This window comes from Podarcis bocagei, assembly GCF_964188305.1.
Source record: "Podarcis bocagei genome assembly, chromosome: 4".
NCBI classification, from domain to species: Eukaryota; Metazoa; Chordata; class Lepidosauria; order Squamata; family Lacertidae; genus Podarcis; species Podarcis bocagei.
This window is the reverse complement of record NC_138128.1, coordinates 46,735,076-46,760,775: the sequence shown is the minus strand read 5'-3', so window position 1 is coordinate 46,760,775 and position 25,700 is coordinate 46,735,076. Positions and strand designations below refer to the sequence as shown.

The following is a 25,700-nucleotide window of genomic DNA, read 5'->3' as shown; positions in this document are numbered from 1 at the left end:
AATGTTAAGTAAAATAGATTTGTTTTTCCCCTGGCATAAACACAACAGAGGAAGACAAAAGATCGCACTGGATTTTACTTGAGTGGCTCACTTCACAAGGCAAGCAGAGCTGATTTTCTTTCTTCTTTTTTAAGCCAGCAAAATCTCACATTCTCCACCCTAGCTAGTCAAACAAACAAACAAACCAGAAACAAGTTACCTGCCGCAGGCCCAAAAGGAAAGGCATTCTGCATTCTCATAATCCACGCTAGGGGCTTAAACAAAGGAATTTCTAGAATCCCAGAATAATAATTTCCTCATCTGTAATGGACAGGCTGCATCCGCAATCCTGTTTAAACCAGGGCTTCCTTGGCTGGGAATGTTAAGTAAACAGGGTCCCAGGACATAGAATGCACTCACTCAGCCTCTCTCTCTCTCTCTCTCTCCCCTCCCTGTGACCAATCTCAAAAGCAGCAGAGCCTCCGTAGGCGTTTGCCAAGGGGGAAGTGACATCAGTAGCAGCACTGCAAGAGGGGGGGAAAGCTTCAGACAGCTGCTGATTAACAACTCAAAGAGGCCTACTGCATAGAAGAAAATGCACAGTAGTTAGCAAACAGAAAGCACTTACACCGGAAACCTGGTATTTACGAACTGCTATGGTTGTTAAATGCACTAAAAAAAATGTAAGATAAACTTTTAGTTATATTTAATTATATTAGAAAAGTATTAGTTGAACAAACAACAGGCCTTTCTTTCAAAACCATTCACTAAGTCCATGAAAGCTAACTGTTGTTGTTGTTGGCCTCTGTCTGTCCTGGAAGACAATGGAAGAGTGCGCCTTTGGGAGTGAAGTCAAACTGTTGGAAGGTTACAGAGCCTGCCATGGTTGTAGAGACCGACAGGAGAGAGACATGTCTTGTTGCAGCTGGGCAACTGAAGGCGTCTGGTTGTGCTGATACAGGTGTGCTATGACGTTTCTTCTCTCTGCACTCCTCCCAGCAATCATTCCTCCTCTGCCCACTGCTGTGGATACACCTGGGGTCACACCTGCCTATTAGAGATAAGTATTCAGGTGTTCATTTACATATGTTCACATAAATTCAAGACCAAATTCAAGCCAAATTTTCACCCTCTTCCAGTCTGAATTAACTCTGGTTTTCTGGACAATTTGAGCAAAAATGTCTTTAACTGTAGCTCCTGCACTGCACTGGCAAACTTCTTTGGAAACAGCAATTTTTAAACGCCGTTTGGAATATAGTAGGTTATCCTGCCATTTTAAAGGGGGGAATGTGTTTGTGTGTATTCATTCTTTGGTGATCACTCGTAGCTGAGTAAGATTGTCTTAGTGTCCATAGTGTGTGTGTGTGTGTGTGTGTGTGTGTGTGTGTGTGTGTAAAATTGATGGTAAGGTTGGCTATTGCATTCAGGTTTAGCAAAATGCATCCCAGATGTATCTTCCATTTTAGAAATGTTCCATTTTAGAAACTGTCATTCATGTCCCAGTGACCTCAGTGTTCTGTGTGGGTCCAACTTTAATAATTTGTCTGGAAATCAGCTGGTACAGAATGCCTCTACAGTGGTACCTTGGGCTACATACGCTTCAGGTTACATACGCTTCAGGTTACATACACTTCAGGTTACAGACTCCACTAACCCAGAAATATTACCTCGGGTTAAGAACTTTGCTACAGGATGAGAACAGAAATTGTGCTCCGGCGGCGCGGTGGCAGCAGGAGGCCCCATTAGCTAAAGTGGTGTTTCAGGTTAAGAATAGTTTCAGGTTAAGAACAGACCTCTGGAATGAATTAAGTACTTAACCCGAGATACCACTGTATTTGTTTATGAGCTGTTGGGAACCATTTTGAAACATCTGCATTGACTGCCAGTTTGTTTCCAAGCCTAATGCAAAGTGCTGGTTATGACTCTCAAATCTCCACATTGCCCAAGCCTTGACTATCTTGGGACACACATTCTCTCTCCCTCTCCGACAACAGGCACCTCCACTGGATTCTCACATCTGCTGACAAGGCTCCACTCAGTTTCATAGGCTGTTCCTTTGAAATGCTCATTCAATGCAGTAATAAACTTCTCAGCATTTGTGTATCTTCTCTTACTCTTTTTGAAAGGTAATTTGGAATGTCCTAAATACCTTCCCCATACAAAGGAGAGGTAAAGGGAATCCCAAAGTTGCTGTCCAGAAGCATAAACAGATTGTTCAAAAGGAGATTCTACACCTAGGCCTTAGAGCTCTTCTCAGTTTTCATGCCAGTGGTAGCTAGTTTCTCAAAAACTGTTTGTCTTCTTGTAAGCAATGGAGTACAGCGGTACACCAAGTTCCAAAGTAATAGAGATGATATGAAAGAAAGTGATCTAAATTTAACTTTTGCTATACCTCTGCTTTAAAAGTTCAGCAATCTTTTTTGTGCTTCTCTTAAATCAGCAGCTGTTCTCGCCTGTCACATGTCAGCCTAGAAGCCTCACCACTCCCCCATGTCGGGACACATTGCATACATATTTACCAGACTGGGAAGTTTCCCCTTCTTTCTGTTTGTTTGTTTGTCTATTGCAGATCTCTTTAAAAATCAATAGTTCTACAACATTGCAAAAAATGTTGCGTAAGAACTGCAATAGGTTCATCCACCATTAAAAAAAAAAAGTGGTCTCCTGAAAGTTACTGGAAATTCAGTTACACAGCTTATTCAATACTGAAAAGGGGAAGAAAACTTATTCCAAAGCACATCCCAGTGCAGATGGTTTAAGGGCCACAGGCTCCCTCCTCTCACAAATCTCTTCCTCCACTCTGTGCCCCCCAATTTCTGACCCTTCCTCTTCATTCTCTTTTATTTCTCTGCATCTCCCCCCCCCCCAAAAAAAAACCATTATCTCTATGCCTGCCTGCTGAGTACAGAGGCCACAGTAACAAAGCTTTCCTTCTTTTACCACTTCACATACAAAGACATATGAAGGTAGAAAGGTATTTTGTACTGGGTAAAATCATTGCTCCATCTAGCTTTGTATGATCTGGGGTTCCCAACCTTTTTAGGCCTGCACGCAGATTTGTAAATCTTAGAAACTGCAATGGGCACCACAAATGCACCCATTTCACAGGAGAATCACAATGCTCAAAATCCGCATCAAAAGCAGGGGAAAGACCTACATACACCCCAAAACAAACTAAACACAAAACAAAAAGAAAGGGCAACACCCCCTGCCAATCAAACATCCCCTCAAAACCAACAACAACGCCCTGAGAAACAACCTCAGCTAACTTTGTTTTAATTGGAAAGGGGAGGGAGTCTTGGCAGGTGCAAAGGAGGTGCATGAAAAGCTCAGGTATGGAAGAATCTAGCACTGACTATAAACTTAAAACACATTTTGTTAAGTATTTCTGTATGAAGGAGGCAGAAGGCATAATGCTACATAACTGGACTGTCAGCAATAGATGTTTTGCTCAAAGTACCAGGACAAGACAAATATACAAAATGCACAGTATACACGTACCATCCCTGCCTTTTATTGTTGCGCTACAGTCATCCTTTATGGTTAGCCATGGAAGAGGCTACATTCCTTTATATTAGGAACTTGTGTGCAATTCATGGCCTCATTAGAATCCCAGCACAGAGCAAGAATGTGCACAGACAGAGAACAGTGGGCAGCCAGGTAGATATGTTGCTGCTGAAAGCCACAAACTCACTCAACTCACATGATGAGTGCACACACCATTGTAGGCCATGTCTGGGCAGTAATGAGATAGAAACAGGAAAGCATAGCTTTAATAATTCCTAGCTCTTCCAAAATGGTTACAAGTGGTACCTCGGGTTAAGTACTTAATTCGTTCCGGAGGTCTGTTCTTCACCTGAAACTGTTCTTAACCTGAAGCACCACTTTAGCTAATGGAGCCTCCTGCTGCCGCCGTGCCACCGGAGCACAATTTCTGTTCTCATACTGAAGCAAAGTTCTTAACCCGAGGTACTATTTCTGGGTTAGTGGAGTCTGTAACCTGAAGCGTATGTAACCCGAGGTACCACTGTACTTGCCAATTGCAGCTCTAACATCACTCATTGGCTAAAACCCTGTAAGGTGGCGACTACGAACCAGGTTTGCTCATCATTTCACAAAAACGGGGGGGTGTTCACATTTTGGCTTGTATGGTTTGATCCACAGCACGTAAGAACTTTTAAAGCTTTTTTTAAAAAAAATGTCAGCTAAGAGTCTAGAACCCCTAATGGCTTTGCCCCCACCCCAAAGAAACACCACCCAACCCTTTCTACCCATCTGGCAGCAGCTCTGGGCCCAGTGCCACTTCACTGTTGCTTTGTGGTGCTGGTGGGGTTTTTTGTTTGCCAAAGTGATCCTTTTTTGAACTCCAACGAGAAACCCAGTTGCCTCAGCCTTATCTGTTCAGAGCCTTTCTAATGACACTCACAGCAACAACAAAAAATGGGGAGAGGGAGAAACAGTTATTGCACAATGGCGCATGATTTTTATTCTCCCTTGCATCTTCACTATGAAAATTCCCATAGTGTTTGAAATGCACCCATGGTAAGGGAACGCAGGATCAGGACAATGTACATAAGAGAGAGAGATAAAGGCTAGAGCTTGCTTACAATAAAAGGCAAAGGTCAAAGTGAATACTGCCGGCTTGCCTTTGGGCAGAATACCACAAGCACATTTTTTCTCATTTCTCTCAGATCATATTCCCCCCCCCGACTTTTTTTCTTCTTTTTCCTGTCTGAAGGAAAAGCAGAAAAAATGCTGAACATAGAAGAATGAAGATCGGAGTGGTTGGAGCAAGGAAGCAAACACAGACTAATATCATTTGCTGTGTTCCAAGTTGTATATTTCCATGCCCAGCCACTGTCACCTCTTTGTTGGCAGCTGTTTGTGCCTCCAATAAGTCGCTAGGGATCAGTGACAGGCGATTCACTGCTTGTTCCTCTGACTTGTTCTTGAAAGAGTAGATGCATATTGGAATTGAGAACATAATGCTGGTATGAGCGCGCGCGCACACACACACACACACACGCGCACGCGCACGCACACACAAGCACTCCAAAACGAAGGTACAGTGGTGCCTCGCAAGACGAAAAGAATCCGTTCTGTGATTCTCTTCGTCTAGCGGCTTTTCGTCTTGCGAAGCAAGCCCATTGACGGATTAGCGGATTAGCGCTATTAGCGGCTTATCTGCTGATCAGATCAGCCGATAAGCGGCTTAGCGGATTAGAAAAAGGGGGGGAGGGAAAAAAACCAGCAGGAACTCGCAAGACATTGTCGTCTTGCAAAGCAAGCCCATAGGAAATTCGTTTTGCGAAGCACCTCCAAAACGGAAAACTCTTTCGTCTAGCGAGTTTTCCGTCTTGCGAGGCATTCGTCTTGCGGGGCACCACTGTAGTTTTTTAAAACTTTAAGCATAATATGTTAGAATGCATGACCAGAAAGCACAAGAGTTTTGTTTGCAACTTAGTGCTAGATCTGAGTTGGGTTGGGTGCAAGGGGGAAATTTAGGGAGATTAACTTTGCTGCAACCTGAGGGATGTTCTGATTGGAAGATTTTAAGGTGGAAATGCAAACTGGCACTACTGCAGGCCTGCAGAAGGGTTAACATAGGATTTGGGCTTCATTGCAGGGTTGTAGTAAACTGCTCTCTGCCACAGCTGCCAATTTTTACAAAGTTTAAAAAAGAAGAAAATACATGTTTTCACATGAAATAAGAACTGAATTAGAAAGAACAGGAATTCCCATCTTCAGTATTACATTTTTTTGGAAAGCGGGCAAGTAAAGAGTGGGCTGTGAAGTTACAAGTACAGTGGTACCTCAGGTTACATACGCTTCAGGTTGCATACTCTGCTAACCCAGAAATAGTGCTTCAGGTTAAGAACTTTGCTTCAGGTTGAGAACAGAAATCGTGCTCCGGCAGCGCGGCAGCAGCAGGAGGCCCCATTTGCTAAAGTGGTACTTCAGGTTAAGAACTGTTTCAGGGTAAGTACGGACCTCCGGAACGAATTAAGTACTTAACCCGAGGTACCACTGTATACTAATATTCTGTTGTCTTCTATGGGCTGCTCTAACTACTGCAGTGGAGGAAAGTAGCTTCTATAAGCAGGAGTGGCTAGCTTGTGTCCCGCCATTTCTGCTGGACTCCAACTCCCATCAGGTCCAGTCAACAAGCTAGCCACCCCAGTTCTATAGGAATCAGAAAGCTCCATCTTGTGATTCTAGCCTATTTGCTTTTTCTTTCTGAGTACATAATACATACATGATATCACTACTTCCTTGACATGCTAGTCATAGCTGGGACTTCCGTTACTAGCTTTCACAATGGGAGCAACTAAACAACTGGGCAGAATATGAGCAGCACATTTTCTCTCACATCACATTTTCTCTCAGATACACTAAGCATAGAGAGTAGCTCTTCCCTTTTAAATAAAAGATTGGGCTCTGGGCCAGATTGTTTCCAATAGGTGCTGGCATAGCATGGCCAGAACCAAAAGGAAACACTGCCATTGTGTTAAGTTAAGTTAAGTTAAGTTAAATTTAATACTAGGCATGTGGGGCCTAGGACAGAAGTGCACAGGAAGGTGAGATTCAGCTCTTCCCTCCCCAGGTTCCAATGAAAAATCACCCTCTTGTCACTATTAGGAAAAAAAGCTGCCAAGATCAAGAGAAAATATAGAAACAGGATTTTTTTGTGAAAGAGAAATGAGTGGAACACACTTCAACAAAAAAATAAGATTGGCCATTGTCCTCTTATGTCTTCTTCTTATCACTCATAGTCGAGTAAAATTGTCTTCTATAAACATGGCTTTAACAATGAGTCTGTAAGTGACTATGGAGGTCAATTCTGGATCCACACTTCCTTCCACAGTGGGGATATTGGTTTCCGGGCGGGAGTTGATCACGGTGTGGATTTGCCAAGCGTGCCTTCCTCTTAGCACGTTTCTCCCTTGTGTTCTGAGTTCAAGTGTCTTCAAAGCTGTAAAGGCTGTTCTCCAATTCCTCTTATGTTTCTCTAGTAAACAAGAGCTGAACTGAAAGGGGGGGGGGAATTTAGCAAATGTTTTTGCAGCCCTCAAAAACTGCCCTCTACTTTTGAGAGAGGTTTTTTTAAGCATGTGAGACTGAGGTACTGTATTACTTCCTATTCTAGAGGACTGTGAAAGGAAAGGAAGTATTCACACATAGACGCACATTGTGATGTACATACGTCAGAATTTACATGCAGGCATATCTAAATGCACATCACTGCCAACCACCCATTCAGGTTTGACTGACACTAGAGTGAGAGCAATAATGATTTATTTACCTCCAAGGATACTACAGGCAATTTGTTTTATGATGTTATCCCATTCACTATGTGATCTTCAACTGGCTGGGATCACATAATAAAGTTGTTTTTTATTTTTGTTTTTTTATATAATATTTTATTAGGTTTTAACAATAGAAAAGTTTAGAAAAATACAAAAAACGAAAAAGATACAAAATTACAAAATACAAAAATACAGACGCTGAGCACAAAAAAGAAAAAGAAAAAACACATATAAAAGAAAACAAAAATTCCCTCTTTCTTAATTTCTCCTCTTTAGTTAACTTATTTTCCTGACTTCCTCATGTCTCCCATTTTTGTATCCCTTTTAGAAATTGGCTCAGCAAATTCATGTCCTATTTAGTTTATCTATTATTAATCCAATCTTACATTTTACCTTGTTGCTAGAACCCCTGCAATTCATTTCAATGTCATCAATTGAAGGTACATTTTTTCACCTTTGGTGGACGTGCCCAAGGATTAAGGCTTTCTGGGAAATGATATATAATGAACTGAAAAAGGTATTTAAATATACTTTCCCGAAGAAACCAGAGGCCTTTCTCCTGGGCATAGTTGGCCAATCGGTGTTAAAGAAGGATAGAACTTTCTTTATGTATGCTACAGCAGCAGCAAGAATTCTCATCGCAAAGCATTGGAAGACACAAGACCTACCCACCTTGGAAGAATGGCAGATGCAACTAATAGACTATATGGAGATGGCGGAAATGACTGGCAGAATCCGAGACCAGGGAGAAGAGTTGGTGGAAGAAGATTGGAGGAAATTTAAAACTTATTTGCAGAAATATTGTAAAATTTTTGAATGTTGATAAAGTTGTTTTTTTTAATGTACCCAATAACAGGTGATTGGGACAGTAAATTTATAAGCAATTTATAAGCAAAGTTCTTAATGCAGGTTGTGAACTTTTTCAGCCTTAGGGCAGCATTTCCTAACTGGCAACCCTCTCAGGTGGTGGGGCCGTTGGCAAAACTGGGCAGAACAATGTATGTGACGTGTCCCAACGTCAATGCTCTACCAGGTTCAAATTTACAAAAATAACTTCTATTTGCTTAACTATAGGTAACTTACTAGATAGCTATTAAATCACTGAAGTTCCAAAGTCCCTCACCTGAACAGAGTGCAACAGAAGGCATATTAGCTGCGAAGAGAGACAATGTTCTGGGTATTCATATTCAGCTAATTACATGTCCAAGATGCATGGCAAAGATTTTGCAAGAGTGGTATCAACAGGTGTATTCCTCAGCTGTGAGGAAATTAAAAAGTAGCAAGTCATGGATGGTTTCCAATATTTTGCATCTGAGAGTGTGAAGAAGTGATAGTCTGATATAGTCCAGACCACTACTTTTTATCAGCCAGCTGTCCCAAGAGAGAACAGTAACACCCTTTGATCCACTGCCGTGCAATCATTAAGCTTTTAAATAAATGCATAAAATGCCAACATTATCACCACCAGTAAAATGCCCTTCTGAAGATCAGGGCCATGCATATATACAGGCAATCTTGCCTACTTTGTTTTTACAATATCCAAGGCAAGAAGCCAACAGCTGCTTTCATCAGGAAAAACTCATTCACCCTCATATTAATCACTGTGTACATAGATAACAAAACATATTTTAACAATTAAAACCACATTAACTAACATTTGTACACTTTAAACAATTTTACTTGTCATCTTTCACAGACATCATACTACAACTATGACTCCAAACTAGCAAAAATGATAGCAAAAAGCTATCATTCATTCCTTTCACTATTATTCCACTAATTCTCTTCCTCATAAACCTTCATTCTTAAGAGACATACATATCACATTTTCAACTTAGCAATTCAACATTTGCAGTACAAACTGGCATCTAGTATTCAAGCACCCCTCAGTTCTTCCCAGAGGTGCCAACTTGAATAAAATATTTGGGGGGGTAGGTAAGCCCTGTCCTGCATAATTAATCACATGATGCAGTGCACACACTCTATTTGAATGGCAATGTCCATCAACTTTGGGGGCCCCCAGCCCCCTCAAATATTTTAGGAGGGGGTTGAAGCCCCCAAAGCCCCTAGGAGTTGGCTCCTATGGTTCTCCCCATCATTTCCTCTGTATTTATTTTATAAAAAATATTCATAAAATATACCACTATTCATTTTTTTAAAAGGAGTGGTTTACAACAGTCATACATAAAACCATATAAAATTATAACATCAGAGATCAAGTAATAATTATGGAAAGATGTATTCTTAATTTCCTGCATAAGCCAGATAGAATAGAAAAGTTTTCAGCAGGTGTTTAAAGGTTGAAACAAAAGGTGCCTTCTGAATTTCTACTGGCAGAGTATTTTGCAGGAATTCCATAGTAAACTCAATTATCCTAATATGGATCCTTATGTAAGTAAAATGGCACCACACCCACAAAAGAGAGTCATCAGCACGCTCAAAGAAACACCAAGATTTTTCAGGAAGAGTTATATAAGCAAATATCCAAAGCAAATATTCACATAGTGCACAAGCATTGTAAGTGTACCCATCAGAAGGTTTTGTACCATGTAATGTAAGTGATGGAGGCTATATTTTGCTTTCACCACAACCACATCCCAAAGCACAGCAACTTACTTCTCTCCATAAGAGTGAAAGGCATACATTCACTGCTCTAAGAGAAAGAAGAGAAGTACACCCAGACAACAACAATTGTCATAGTGGCTAAACTGGCTCTTTCTTCCCAACAATACCAGTCAATAAACACCAAGCTTGCTCCATTCTTCATAGCTCATCTCAAATTCCATTTCCTGTTCATGACTGACAGAACATTGGCAAGTGACTTCTTTGAATATAGATTTCTGAAAGTATCTAATTGGTTAGATTGCATAAACTACTGCAGTTCATCTTCATTGCATTAAAACCACATATAGTCACTACAAAGTTCAAGTATTTCTACTACCGGACAGGAAGAGGGAATGAGAAGAAGCAATCAAACATTATTCCTTACAAAAAGAGAGATGCTTTGAGAACTACATGCCAATTTCACAGACAGAAGTTGATCACATTCAGAAGCGTCCAGGTTCTTTTCAATGACCAAAAGAGAAGTAATATTTACACAACATACGTTTCACATCTATATGCAATATAACTCTCCAAGTGTTCTGACAGATCACAGCTGTGAACAACTCAGTTTTTTGGTATCTAAGATTCAGCCAAAAAGTAGTACCTTCAAGAAGTGAAACCAAACCATCCGCATCTCATAGCTCAGCAGGATGGAAGTTACCTGAAAAATTTTGACCCGCCCTTTCATTTCACAACATCAGATCTGCCAAGAAGGAGGAATGACCAGGCAGACAGAGAACAGTCAGAATCTCCATGAAGGGGCAGATGTCATTTGATCCTCCCATATAAGAGAACTCTGTGTCCATGTTTACAATTTCATTACAGATTCCCCGCATAACTAGCCAGGAGTGAGAAACATGGCCAGAAGTACCCTCTGCCACTTTCTTCCGGTAAAGAATAGGAGCAGGTTCAGACTGCAACAGAGAGGCAAATATGATTCTATATACCACATTTTTCCATGTATGAGACTAGGTTTTTCTCCTAAAAAATAATGTCAAAAATTAGGGGGCGTCTTACACATGGGGCCATCTCTCCCCGTTTTCTTAAATCTGAGTCCCCCAAAATAGGGGGCGTTTTATACATGGGAGCATCTTATAGACGGAAAAATACGGGTACTTAGCAGATATAATTAAATCAGAGATCATTTGCTATAGGTATCCCAGGATGCTATTGAGCAGCATAAAGATTAGATACTTCACAAGTGAGGGCATGTAGTGGAATAAGAGTAGGGATTGTTCAGCACTTTAATAATCACAGCAAGTACAAAGGAGATGTCATTCCCAACTGTGAGCTGCAAGGATTACTCAATCTGTTAACAAAATGTTAAGCAACTTGCAATGCACATGCATAGTTTGTATTTCCTTTACCTTGGGAAAAAGCATGGGGCAGCATGACATCCTCTCCTTGTTCTTTTCCTACCCTGCACAATGTAAATAGGAGAGGCCATCAAGGAACGCAGAGACAGTTATCTCTGCATGTGTTTTACTGCCTTTCTTCCGAGACTTTCTTTTTACTACTGTACCTTTAAGAATGCAGTGTCAGTTTCACCATGTCTTCTATTAACACCCTATGCATTTTGGTCACCTCTTTGGTAGCTGGTTATTAAAAATAATAATAATAATAATAATAATAATTTTTTATTTATACCCCGCCCTCCCCAGCCAAGGCCGGGCTCAGAGCGGCTTACAAGCAATAATAAGAGGTTAAGGTAGTCAAATCAGCTTTCTATTAAGACACCACTGGAGAACCTGCAGCCCTCCAAGTGGTTGTGGACTACAACTTCCATCATCCCTGACCACTGGCCATGCTGGCTAGGGCAGATGGGAGTTGGCAGTCCAAGACCTGGAGAGCCATAGGTTTCCCAGTGCTGTTTTAGGAAGAAAACTTGTTCTTAATAGAAAGCAGCAAAATTAGGGTTGTCATACTTCAAAAAGTGAAAATCCGAACAGAGAAGTTGTTGACACTGCCGACATGGGCTGCCATACACCTGGAATTTCCCATACATTTAAGTGTACTGCTTGCGGCTGCAGTATTCCAGATATGTCTGGAAAATTCTGGAGATATGGCAACCCTAGTCAAAATGAACAGCAAATAGTCAAAATGCTTCCCCTCTCCCCTGTCCCAACCTGTTTAGCTATCGCAATTTGTCCTGGGCCTTAAAAATGTCCAGAATGAAGATAAAAACAGCTTGATGAGGTTGTGTCAGTCCAACATAAATACAAATATAACACTATCAGTTTAAGTAAACTTGCTCTCATTCCATGGCCTAATTTAACCTGTTGGTTTAAAGTCTCTCTCTCTTTTATAAGTGTAGAACCTGATGAGCTAAGAAATTTATCTTTCTGATGGGCCTTCAGGATCAAGTTACACATGAACCGCTGTGAGGAAAAAGATTTTTCACTCTTGATTTTATTACTACTTTATGCAAGACATACCACATGCTGTCCAATCCCTGCCCATACAAATTAGATCTTAAAAGCACTGTGGGATGCCTATTTTTGTTTACAGTAGAGCACTGTGTCCCTGGGACCCTTCCAGACATGTAAAAGTTCTCTCTCTATAAAATTCTGCTTGCTACACTGAAGTATATAGAACATATCGGCTAAGGGGTGTCTACACCACAAAATCAATCTACTGTACCTTCAAATCTGTTTAAATTGACATGACTGCTAGCCAAAGAATCCTGAGAACTTTAGTTCTGTGAAGATGATAGGAGTCTTTAGCAAAGAAATCCTGCACCAACTTTAGGTTTTACTGTTTCTCAGTCTAGAAGTACTCAGAAGCAAACTTTTCACAACTCAGTGTGCCTTCAAGTGACCTCTATTTCATCCAGATCAAGACTGTTTAAGCAAGGCAAAGTACAAGGCCAGTTGACCTGTACTCTGTACTTTGTACATCTGGGTCTTGCTTCAACCCACAGTTAAGCTCATGTCTTGGGAAAATCAAACTGAAACAGCTGTTGCAATATGAAAAACTGAAAAGCACTCATTTATCTTGCATATTAGTAAAATGAAACAGAACAGATTTCTTAACACTAGAGCTTGAACAGCCTTATTCCAAGCTGAAATTCCCTCAGCCAGGGAGTCTAGAAAACTCTATTTCTACAGTCCATAAGGTTGTATGTACAGAATCTTGCAAATTACTTTGTTTTACATCCCACCTTTCAATATGTCCTCAAATTCTTTCCCACAGATCCCTGACCTTCTACAACATACCAACTTCCCTTCTACAATATAACAAATCCAAATATTTTCCCTAATCCCAGACCAAATTGTAAATTCTGAACAAGCCCCAAATTGTACAAGCAGAATGAATAATCCAAATTAAGCAAGTCTGTCCAGAGTTTGAGACTGTGAGGCACAGAATTACAGAAGTCCCGATCTCAGCAGCCCTACAGCAACAATAACCAGTAGTACTAGCATTTATGGTAATCTCAATCTGTGATCAAAGAGAATAAAGCACTGAGACACTATGGACTAAACATAAAAATACTTTAGTCACACTCCAGAACAGCAGAATATTAATACAGACCTGTAGTAGTAAACATTATGGATGATTTCAAATCCACTGTTCACATGAATCAAGTCTTTTGTAATGCTGCTATAAAATCATGAGAGATACCCCATTACTCCAGAATGGGAGACTATATAAAAATAAATCGAGCATTTTCCAATAAATATAATTCTGCAAATACATATGGTGAAAGAGATACACAATGTGGTGATATCTATTACTCCAGGACCCATATACATTATACCATCTCAGCATTATTATTTTTTATGTCAGTTGATACTACTGTATACATGAACCATTGTCTGCAGCACATAAACTCATTTGAGCATCCAAGTTTGGGATTGGGTCGAACTGGTTTTGCAGGCTTTCACAGCACACCCTTGAAAAAGTTGAAACTAGGTCCCAGAAGCATGACTAGCTTCAAGTGTCTTTACATTTGAGTGTGATTGTCACAGACATATATTGGAGTGCTCATGAGAAATAGCACAATCCAACTGCTAGAGCAGCTATGAAGCTATTAAAACACACACACACACACACACACACCAGACTTTCCTTAAATAAATAAATACACCTGCACTTAAGCAGCTTTTAAAAAAAGAAATTAAAGGTGAAAAATTTCCTTTGGCATAAAGCTACTTACAATACAATATAGATAATTTCAACACCACATTGATTTGTTTGGGAGTGACTAGTCACTAGAGGAAACTTTCTAAGAGGAAGCAAACAGGCCTTTCCCCATGCCTTCCTTATCTTCCCTTTTTGTCCATTAAACAACTTGTTCAGTTTTCAAGCTACTAATGCTGGACTAGGATTAGTGCCACAATAGGAATAAAGATGGTGTGCCCAGAATCCACTCAAGCCTCTTTGGCACCAGGCAAAGACTTTTCCGTATCTTATATTTATTTTATTTATTAAATTTATATACCATCCTTCATCTGAAGATCTCAGGGCAGTTAACTAGATAAAAATACAATATAGAAAAACAAAATAAATAGTTATAACGGAAACAATAACCCTCTGTTCCCACAACCACATTTAAAAGGCCCTGCTGTGATGTTGTGTCTTGTCAATCTACTGATTTTATTGGGAGGAAATCAACATCAGATTCTTCTGATCGTTTCCCATCAGTGCAAAAAATTCTGCCTGCCAGGTGGAATGATTCCCTCTCTCTGCATGCTGTTCTGGGGGTTTTCCTGAACCAGATTTGGGAGATGGAGGGGGGCACATGGGAGGAAGAGAGCCCACTTGTACTAAAGGGAGCCCTTGCACAGACTTCCACTTACACACCAGATGGACTGAATCTGGGCTGTTGCTTTTCATTCTCGTAGGATTTGTTAGCTGCACTGAGAACAGAAACACTGAAGGGTAGGGTACAGTGGTACCTCCAGTTACGAACTTAATTCGTTCCAGAGGTCCATTCTTAAGCTGAAACCATTCTTAACATGAGGCGCGCTTTCGCTAATGGTGCCTCCCGCCAGCGCATGACTTCCACTCGCATCCTGTTCTCAACTGGGAGCATCTACTTCCGGGTTAACGGAGCTCGTAACCTGAAGCGTTTGCAAGGAGGACAGTACGTAACACGAGGTTCCACTATATAATTTCCTCAGTAAATGGCGGCTAGTCTCATTGCTTCTCAGAATAGCTGGGAAAGAAACCGGCATATGATCCCCCAACATCAGACAAAACTACTACATTCAGCATTCAGTTTGAGGTAAGAATGCCACCTACTGGTTCCTGTTGCTTCAAGATTGACTTGTTTTGACCCTACTTTGGCTCACAAGATGAGGCATGATCAAAAGAACTGGGAACTATTGCTGCTAGTGAAAGGAAGGGAGGATTATCTTGGCTGGAATGCAGGCTTACATAAAAGTTAAAATGTTGAATTCTTAAGTTACTGATAACGGCTTATCTGAAAACTGCATTAGTTATAGGTAAATTAACTCCAACACAAGATGTTTGGAGAGAGATCAAGAGAAAGGGGAATATCCAGTTAACACTAATGCTTTATTTTACAACCATGAGAGAAAAACATAAAGGCATTTAGTTTTTGCAAAATCATACTATAAGGAAACAGGTAAAGATGGACTCAGACAAAATGTCATGGAATTACCACATACAGAACTCCAAGTAAGTTTTGAAATTAGTGCCCCAGAGCTTTCATCAACCCTACATGCAAGAATGCAAAACCAGACAGAAGAAGATGCTATAGTCACAAACTTAAATGAGCCTCTATGACTTAATTTGAAAGATTTTGAAGTACAGTGGTACCTCGGGCTAAGTACTTAATTCTTTCCGGAGGTCCGTTCTTAACCTGAAACTGTTCTTAACCTGAAGCATCACTTTAGCTAATGGGGCCTCCTGCTGCCGCCGCGCCACCGGAGCCAGATTTCTGTTCTCATCCTGAAGCAAAGTTCTTAACCCAAGGTGATATTTCTGGGTTAGCGGAGTCTGTAACCTGAAGCATATGTAACCCGAGGTACCACTGTATCTTACTTTGTCTTACTCACCATGAGACCTTACTATGCACTGAACATGTTTGATGAGCTCTGCTTCTCCAGGTCAAATTGCTCTTAGAAAGCTGCAGAAAGGGGCCAAGGTTTCACATACATCTGGCACATACACCAAGAGTTCGTGGCAACTGCCACTGGTCAGCACATGCACACTACAACAAAGGCAGTTGCTACTAGGCTAAGGCTCAAGTTTCCATATTAGAACATCAGTTGTCCTCCCAAGCCATTCCTGAAGAAGTAGCACTCAGTCAGTACTATGAATTGCTGCCACACTGCAATCCAGTCTTACTGAGGTTATGGAAAGTTGTGTTTTACATGCTCCTCTTTTCTCCAAGAAACACATTAAAGAGCATATTTTCCTCCATCACCATATCCAGCATGGAACATAGTTTTGAGGTGTTACTCACTATAAAATCCCAATCTCCATGCAGTCCTTTTCCCATTTACACTACCTATTACAATGTTTTTTGTCAATACTTTACCAACACATCCCAAACTTTTTTTTCTGTTTACAAATTCATAGTCAGATAATTATTAAAACAGATAACTTCTTTCTACCTCTTTAGAATTGTATGAAATCAGTAGTTTCCTCTGCATTGTTCAAATATCATCCACAACTGAAGCATTCCTTCTGAATCCAGCTTACGCTACTCGCAACACTTATTTAGTGCCTTACTAAGGTCTTATTTGTTGCAATACTAAGGTCATCTACTTAAAACTGCACCGACCTCCATAAAAGGGCGCATGGAGAAAAGGGCAAATAAATTTGAATCAAACCTAATACATGTTGCTCTTTGTGCTTGCAGATTTGCACTTCCAGATAATCTAAAGAGTCTGACCGCCATACATCTCCACATCAAATAGACAACTGCAGTTTCCATTACAATAGCAAAACCAAGTTCAGAAAGTATCAAAAGTTGAACTAGATTCTGGCTCTTTAGAATGAATATGAAGTAGTGTCTTTCAACAGTATATTCTATGAGGCTTGAAATCCTGCGGTTGACATGTTTAAGGACCATTTGAAAATTATCTTTACCCAGGTTTTTTTTATCTGAGATCTATTTTACATTGGGGTATAGTGCACACATCACTTTTTAGTACTGTACAATGTAATGATTTTATAGTTATGTTTAATTTAGATGCTTGTTTTAATGATTTACTACATAAAGGCATCCTCTGCTCCAGATTGGAATAAGGGTTGGGTACAAAAACATTGAAATTATAATAACTATTATTATTACAAATGAAATTTCAGTTCCAGCATATGAAATTTAGCTACATGCACAAACAAGAACAATCTCTATGTCTCCCCCAGGGCCTTTGCTTCTCTGTCCACACCTTTTATTTATCTATCTAATAAAATTTATATACTGCTTAATTGTATATGAAACCTCCAAGCAATTTACAAAAAATATAAAATATACATTTTTTGTTTTTTGTTCTGTTTTATGGTATATTTATTTGTGTTTTTAACAGTGTTGTAAGTCAGAGACCTTGGATAACGTGACTAACATCTAAAAGAAAACAAAAAAGAATTTATTATTAATAATAATAAAACTCAAAGGTAAGAACTAGTTTTAAATAATCTGAAAATGAGTAAAATCAGCAGTTAAAATTATACATTATAAGCTAAAATTACAGACTTAAATACAGGTTAACTTCACCTGTCTGGCTAGACTTCCCTAAACAGGAGAGTTTTTAGCACATGCTGAAAAGAATACAGTGAAGGTGTCTGCCTAATGTCAATGGACAGGGAATTCCAGAGTGCAGAAGCTGCCACACTAAAAGATCAATTATTTACAAGTGTAGAACAAACATAATGTGGCACTTGCAAAAGTACAGGTTCCATGGATTGAAGTGGCTGAGTGGGCATATATGGTGTAAGGATATCCTTTAAGTAAACTAGCCTCAAGCTGTTAAAAGTTTCCTACCAACTACACAGAACTCCTATGTTTCTCTCCCATTCATTCATCCTTCATCACATACCTGAATGGAAGCTCTACCTGCTGCACCCCCACCATATTTGGCTAGCGTCCTACACCCTCCAACAATACTGACTTGAGCATCCTGTCTTTGTTCCCAAATTGTTAGCAACAGGACAGACCCCAGCCTAAGTCCTGTGCGAATGTTTTTCAAGTCACTTTTCTCACAAAAGTTATAGTGTTTGGCAGTGGGCTTTCTCTCTTCCCCCTAAGCTTTAAACCTTTGCAAATGTTTTACGGCATCATAACAAACATCCAAGAGAGATTGTTCAGGACAGGCAGTTTTCAGCCTGTTACCTAAAGTCTACTGTATGTATTTCATCCAAAAGACTCAAGGCTCTAAACATTCCCTTCTAACCTAAGTTCCAACAAACTAAGACAGCAATTCAAAACAAGAACCTACATGTTGGTAAGACTCTACAAATGTGATTGTAGAATGCCAGCTTATGCAAAGCCCTGCGTTACTTTTAATTTTTATACAATACTTAGCAATGCTTTGTAAATTATAAAACAACATGGCAGATATCTGTGCTCAAGTACAGTATTGTAATGGTATGACGCGCAACAAAGGTGTTAAGCTCCTAAAACAAAGAACCTCAAATATCTAACTGGTCAAGAATAATAAGAGGGAAAAACCTGCAATCATCCTTCCTAGAAGCTGCCCTAACAGCTTCTTCCTAGAAGCTGCCCTAACAGCCCTCCTCTCTGTATCCCTCATATAGCATCTAGGACAATCTCTCCAGGAATACCTTGAGATCCCTGTATATGAATATATGAGATCCCTGTTCACTTCAGTCTAAGCATGTGGAAGAGAATGGAGAACAAGTGAAAATTATATAAATAAAATTTATTATTATTATTATTATTATTATTATTATTATTATTATTATTATTATTAATTTCTGTTATGATTAAAATGGAAAACTCTACAATAAGGGGACAGTTTTAACCCTGCAATACCCTCTCTCAATAAAAATCCACCAAGCACCACTTCTTACGTATTTTTAGGCATCTGTTCAAGACTTTCTTGTATCAACAGGTCTCTTCAGTTGATGGATTTTAAGAGATTGGTCCGTTATTTACAACGTTTCTGCTTTTATATTTTTCTTATCTTGACTGTGATTTAATATTAGTTGGACAATGCGTAGATGCCTTCTATAGGATTTTGAGGTTTATAAATATTTTTATAAATAAATAATAAACTTTATCTCCACTCAATTTTATCTAAGATCCTCTTCCTTGACTCACTAGCAATGTGGTTCATCAGTCACCACTTGACCACAAATAGACAGTAATTAGGAATTGGGCAAGCATGCATAGAAGAAATCAACTGCCATGGAAGGATCATTTGCTAGTGGGTGGCACCTACCGCTATTATTCACTCCATCTCAAATACTTTAGAGCAGGTGTAGGGAACCTTTAGCCCTCTTGATGTTGATGAACTACAACTCCCATCAGCCCCAGCAAGCAACACCAATCGCCAGGAGTGATGAAAGCTGTAGAATCATAGAATTGTAGAGTTGGAAGGGACCACAAGGGTCATCGAGTCCAACCACCGCAATGCAGGACTCTTTTTGCCCAACATGGAGCTTGAACCCACAACCCTGAGATTAAGAGTCTTGTGCTCTACCAACTGAGCTATCTGTTTGCCCAAATGTTTCTCACAGTTGCCTTAAAGATATATCATAGAATTGTAGTATTGGAAGGGACCCCAGGAGTCATCTAGTCCAACCCCTGGCAATACATGACAGATGGCCATCCAGCCTCTGCTTAAAAGGAGGAAAGAGAGTCCACCACCTCTCATGGGAATCTGTTCCACTGTCAAACAGCTCTTACTGCCAGAAATTTCTTCCTCATGTTTAGTCAGAAACTCCTTTATTATAAATTGAATCCATTGGTTTGAATCCCACCCACCAGAGCAGAAGAAAACAAGTTTGCTCCATCTTCCATATGATATCCCTTTAGATATTTGAAGATGGCTATCACATATCCTCTCAGTCTCCTCTTTACCAGACTGAACATACCCAACTTCCTCAACCATTCCTAAGGCTTGGTTTCCAGACCCTTTATCATCTTGGCTGCCCTCCTATGCACACACTGCAGCTTGTCAATATCTTTCTTAAATTGTGGTGCCCAGAACTGGACACAGCACGTCAGGTGTGGTCTGACCAAGGCAGACTAGAGCGAGACTATTACTTTCCTTGATCAGGACATACATATATACCTTCTACATGCATTAGCAAAATCTGTAAGGTTTGTAATGTCCCAAAAGTTTATGGCATAAACTATTTGTTCACTGAAACTGAAAAGATAGAATGATAAAAGCATGTTCAAGCAAATTTAAACCCAGTATGTTAATTCAAATACAGGAAGTCAGCACAAAAAGAAAACACATATACAACATTCCCATATGGTTGATGGAATTAACAAAAGCAAATGAAGCTGAACAGGCCTTGCTCCTATTACCATCAATCCCCTTACCTCTTTGATATGGCAAAGTTTACAATTCAGCTCCCCCATAAGAGAATTGCCTTCAAAGATCCAGATACAAAATAAATGCCTCTTCCACAAAACACCTCCCTGTTCCAGATTTTTGAACTTTCAGTAATAATGCCAAGCCCTTCTCCTCCTCCTTTTCCAAAAAAGTTCCACTCTTTCCCAGAGATATGTTTGCAAAAAAGAGCACTCTGTGGTATCTTCAAAACCAGTTTATTACATACGAAAACAAAAGATTACATATGAAAACAAAAAAGGGCAAAAGAAACTACTTCAACAAGTAACATACAAAAAAACAAATTCCTAAGGCAGGGGAACAACACAAAGTGCATTTAGCAGAATATAGGAGGAGAAACACTAAAATGTGAGACAAATTACCCTTTGTGCGATAATCATTTATTTAGACCACGAGAGAGCACTCATTAAAAGTTTGGACACTCATTATGTAGCCTCTAATTCTGTGTCCTAGACTTTAAGTTTAGCGACCTTAAGGTCAGAGATAAAATGCCTAGGGAGAACACAATGTTCGCCCACTAGTTTCTGTAGGTTTCCATTTACAAAGTTTGAGTTGCATCCATTCATTCTTCCGGGAAGAAACTATCCTGTTTGGCTTACATTATTTGTTACATTTAATGAAAACTCTTATCTAGGGCAAGTTTGATTGCTGTTTTAAAAGATGCCACTATATATTTGGCTGCCACACACATAAACAGTTGGCATTCTGGAATTAGGACTGCTTCACACATGACATTTTTCTTACTCAGGACCACTTTTCATGCCATACTTTATACTCAACCACACAGAATACACACCACCTTAAGGACACCTGTCTATTACCTGCAGGTTAGCCCTTCAAAATAAACAGTAGGATTAGCTGAATAGGCACTGAGCCTTACACCCCATAGCAGCAACCTATGCTATCTATGCCTGTACATCCTTCACAAGAGTGGTTGTGTGTGTGTGTGTGTTGTATATACAGTGGTACCTCAGGTTACATACGCTTCAGGTTACAGACTCAGCTAACCCAGAAATATTACCTCGGGTTAAGAACTCTGCTTCAGGATGAGAACAGAAATCGTGCAGCGGCAGCACAGCGGCAGCAGGAGGCCCCATTTGCTAAAGTGGTGCTTCAGGTTAAGAACAGTTTCAGGTTAAGAACAGACCTCCAGAACGAATTAAGTTCTTAACCCGAGGTACCACTGTACAGGTATGTGAACCGAAGTGCAAAACGCCACATGATATAAGCAGCCCACAGAGTGCCAGAGGGTGAACCCTAGTTGCACTTGTACACGAAAGCAGGAATGACAACTTAACATGCACATTTCGTTTTCCCGAGGAAGGCTTAATGTGCCAGACATTTTCTACTGCGAGAAGCACAACATCCCAAGGATTACACTCTTTGCCACAACAAATGACCCCACCAGCCTTTCCAACAGGGATGCCCCTTCATCTCCCTCAAGCCCTCCGTTTTCCGCTCCCTTCGCCTCGCGGGCCTTTCTGAGCAGCCGACCCCGGACCTCCTCTCAAGCCCTCCCCGCAGCGGGGGCAGAGGCCTCTCTGCTGCTCCTTCCGCAACCCCCTTTGGGCTTCCCCGCCCTGCCCTTCACTCGCCTCACCTCAGAGGCCCGAACCCCGGAGTCCTCCCTCCCCACCCTTTGGCCCCTCCTCCCCACCCCTTCCTTCCTACCTGCGCGGGCTCCACGCTGGCCGGGAGCCCCTCGGGCAAGGCCTGGAAGAGGAGCAGAGCCATTGCACCGAGGAGCCTCCTCTCCATCCCCCCACCCCACCCCCCGCTCCCCAGCTCTCTTCACCCGGCGACTGTGAAGTCTGACCCGTGAACTGGTGTACCTCGGGAGGCTTGCCCGGCCTACGGCATGCTCCCCATTGGGCAGGAGGAGGGCCTTCTTTTCTTTCATTGGCTGCCTCCACTGCTCTTTAAAAGACCGCCGCAGAAGCAGAAGACATGAGGCGTAGGTTCCGCCCTCTTGGGCGTCGGCCAATGAAAGGAGCCGCGAGGTGGCCATGTTAAGTGTGGCGGAAACTGTTGGGCAAAGCGAGAGAATCCGCCAACTATCAAAGACATTTAAAGGGGCAGCAGATTGAACGCTCAGGAGGAGAGGAGCGCGCAGGGTCCTTTTGGGGGGTTCGGCCTTCCGCCACCGCGGCGGGATCTTTTGATAGGTCCAGGACCATCAGACATATTGGCATTGTTAGTAAAGGATAGGCAAGATTAAAAAGGCAGCTGCTCTAGACTAGAGTTAAGATGCTCATTCACACGCCGAACATGAATCCTTGTCCTGCTTCTCAGCACACGCGGCACAGCTCCCACAGCCGACTGCATTCAGTTCACTTCCTGAATCTCCATGACCCACTCACTCACCCAAGCATCGTCTGATCCTTCCATTACCGGTGACAATCACAGCATTTATTGGTTGGAGAGAATCTGCAGGCTGTCTTTGTGCGCCCTGTGTCTGAATGCACCTGCCTCTGAAGCAACCTTGGTGTTTGGCAAGAGAGGCATCTGCCTTGTGGCGGCTTCAGTGACTGAGGAGGTGCATAAAGGAAAGGCGGGTCAAGCTGAGAGCATGAGCCATCCAGCTGATAATAGCGTTCCTTTCATGAAGGCACGGGCAACTGATCACCATGCCAGGAAGCTGAGGGACAGCTCTGCCAGTGGCTCACCATCCAAAATGTAGTGGCCATTCTGAATGGTTTGAAGGAAAGAAAACGAAGCTATTCATTCAGCTGAATCTGGATCATCTGAATGCACTAGTTTCGAATAAGCTCAGAACTCTAGGAGGCACACAAAAATATGATCAAATTCATTCAACTGCTTAAGTGGGCTGTTTCATACATAATTACATGTACGTTAGCCTTCAGTGCTATGCTGTACCATTCATATGCTCACAGTTTTTTGTTTTTTATTGTAGTATGGCAGTTGCTCACATACACTGAGGTGAAAATGCATCTCTTGCTGTTTGTACTGAGACAAAGGTACAGTATGTATGAACTAGGTGTCCCAGAGATTCATAACAGATCTAATCCTTCATTTTCTCCTCCAAACAGTGGTTCATTTAGGTAATTTTAGGCATTAAACAATGGTCTCACACGAGGAGGGGGAGGCTCTTTAGATGTAACATGTACTACTTCACTTAGTTCAAATGACCTTGTGCTCTGCCCATTACAGTGGTACCTCGGGTTACATATGCTTCAGGTTACATACGCTTCAGGTTACAGACTCCGCTGATCCAAAAATATTACCTCAGGTTAAGAACCTTACTTCAGAATAAGAACAGAAATTGTGAAGCGGCGGCAGCAGGAGGCCCCATTAGCTAAAGTGGTGCTTCAGGTTAAGAACAGACCTCCAGAACGAATTAAGTTCTTAACCCGAGGTGCCACTGTAAATGGTAACGTGCATTATGGAGCACCTCTTCCCAGGCCATGTATATAACCCCCTCCCTCTCTGTTGTTGTTTTCAGCCAGTTAGTCAAGACCTGTTTATTCCAGCAGTCTTTTTTAAAATTAAGATTCTTTTATTGTTGTTAACCGTCAACCCCCAACTCATTTGTAACTTATTTGTACAGCTTTTATGAAATTGGAATCTTCATATGCTAAGATCCACCTTGAATTGTGTATTCTCATGAAAACATCATTAAGAAGAGCTCTGCTGTATGAAGTCAAAAGCCCATTTAGTCTATCATTTTGTTCTCCTTCAGGTAGCATTCTTGACTTCAGATACTGGAGGTGGGGTGAAATTTGTTGTTATAATATTACTACAGTAATAGATGTTATTAGACCAGTTTTTGCATTTTACAGTTACATAAAGTTCTACTAGCTGAGCTGTTTGGGGCTATCCAATTCTGCGTCCCCTTTAGATAAAGGTAAAGGGACCCCTGACCATTAGGTCCAGTCGTGACTGGCTCTGGGGTTGCGGCGCTCATCTCGCTTTACTGGCCGAGGGAGCCGATGTACAGCTTCCAGGTCATGTGGCCAGCATGACTAAGCCGCTTCTGGCAAGCCAGAGCAGCACACGGAAACGCCGTTTACCTTCCCGCCGGAGCGGTACTTATTTATCTACTTGCATTTTGACATGCTTTCGAACTGCTAGGTTGGCAGGAGCAGGGACCGAGCTCACCCCGTCGCGGGGATGTGAACTGCCGACCTTCTGATCGGCAAGTCCTAGGCTCTGTGGTTTAACCCACAGCGCCACCTGTGTCCTCCCCTTTATTATGGCACTTATGATTTCATTTTGCAATTTCTTTATTCCTCACTCCCACCCAAAATAGTATTTGGCAGCTTTGTTTACCCTTAATACTCCAGATATCACAAACTAAATACATCCAAATGTATATTGTTGGGTTTCTTTCCCCCTCACCCATCCCAACTGCAATGAAATGTAGTGAGTCAAAGATACAAATATGCACTTGCCAGCCAGGTTTTGTATGAAAACAAGAGACGTCATCTGCAGTAATACTGATCTTAACAAAATAACACTTCAAAGGATCTGGAAAGCTGTGTTTCTGGGAAGGGGAGAGGATGTAGAAGGAGGATTAAACACATATGTGGAAAACAAGAACATACGCCTTGAAATATGTGAGAAATAGAAGTTAAAAATGTCTTGTTTTTTGTTTTGTTGCTATGTAATTCACAAAGGTTGCTGTCCCAAATTCAGTTACATGCTCAAGCTCTATTGAGCATGTAACTAAATAGCATTTAAGTGCACTTTACTTTGTGTAAGACTGACTGTAGACAAAGGAAACTTTTATTATTTCCATCTTTCAATGAAAGAGAAATCTTTTGCTATCCCTGGATCTAAATAAAATTCTAAAATGTGCTGGGCTGGATTAAGAAGTTTTACAAAAACGAAACACCCACACTTTAATGCAAAGAAAACACAAGTATACCAGAACTAAAATGAAACTAATACAGAAGAAAATTCATCAGTGGAAGATGCCCCATTTTACAGTTTAGAAATATAAATGGGTTTATCCATACAGTCCAATTCATAGGCAGTTAACACGCGGAAATCCATATAGGAACAGACTGTTGATGTTCACAGGTGGGTTGACGGCATATTCTATTGTTGTGGGATTGGGATTCAAAAAGGAGAAGGAAACTAGTAGTAGTTTTGGAAGACTTCTTGTTGGCATCCATCTGTCTTGGGAGACAATGGAGGAGTGCACCTTTGTGGGTGAAGTCAAACTGTTGGAGAGTTACAGTGCCTGCTGTGGCTGTAGAGACCAATACAAAGAGACATGTTTCATTGCAATTGAAGCAGATACGGCATCCGGTTGTGCCACTGCAGA

The 25,700-nt window shown here is 41.1% G+C and overlaps 1 protein-coding gene across 4 annotated transcripts in view; it reads right to left on the bottom strand.

Annotated features, from left to right (window-relative positions):
• Positions 1 to 22,927, bottom strand: part of WBP1L (WW domain binding protein 1 like) — a 46,562-nt gene extending 23,635 nt beyond the window's left edge. Inside the window, exon 1 of one of the 4 annotated variants that reach the window (XM_081191277.1) lies at positions 22,775 to 22,927. In XM_081191277.1, the coding sequence (XP_081047403.1) occupies positions 22,775 to 22,798 (24 nt within the window). In that variant the 5' untranslated portion in view covers positions 22,799 to 22,927. Of the gene's footprint in view, positions 1 to 199; positions 431 to 10,494; positions 10,540 to 22,081; positions 22,227 to 22,774 lie in introns of those variants that run through there. The other 3 variants (XM_081191274.1, XM_081191275.1, XM_081191276.1) reach the window with 3 other exon arrangements.
• Positions 22,928 to 25,700: the final 2,773 nt, after the last annotated feature.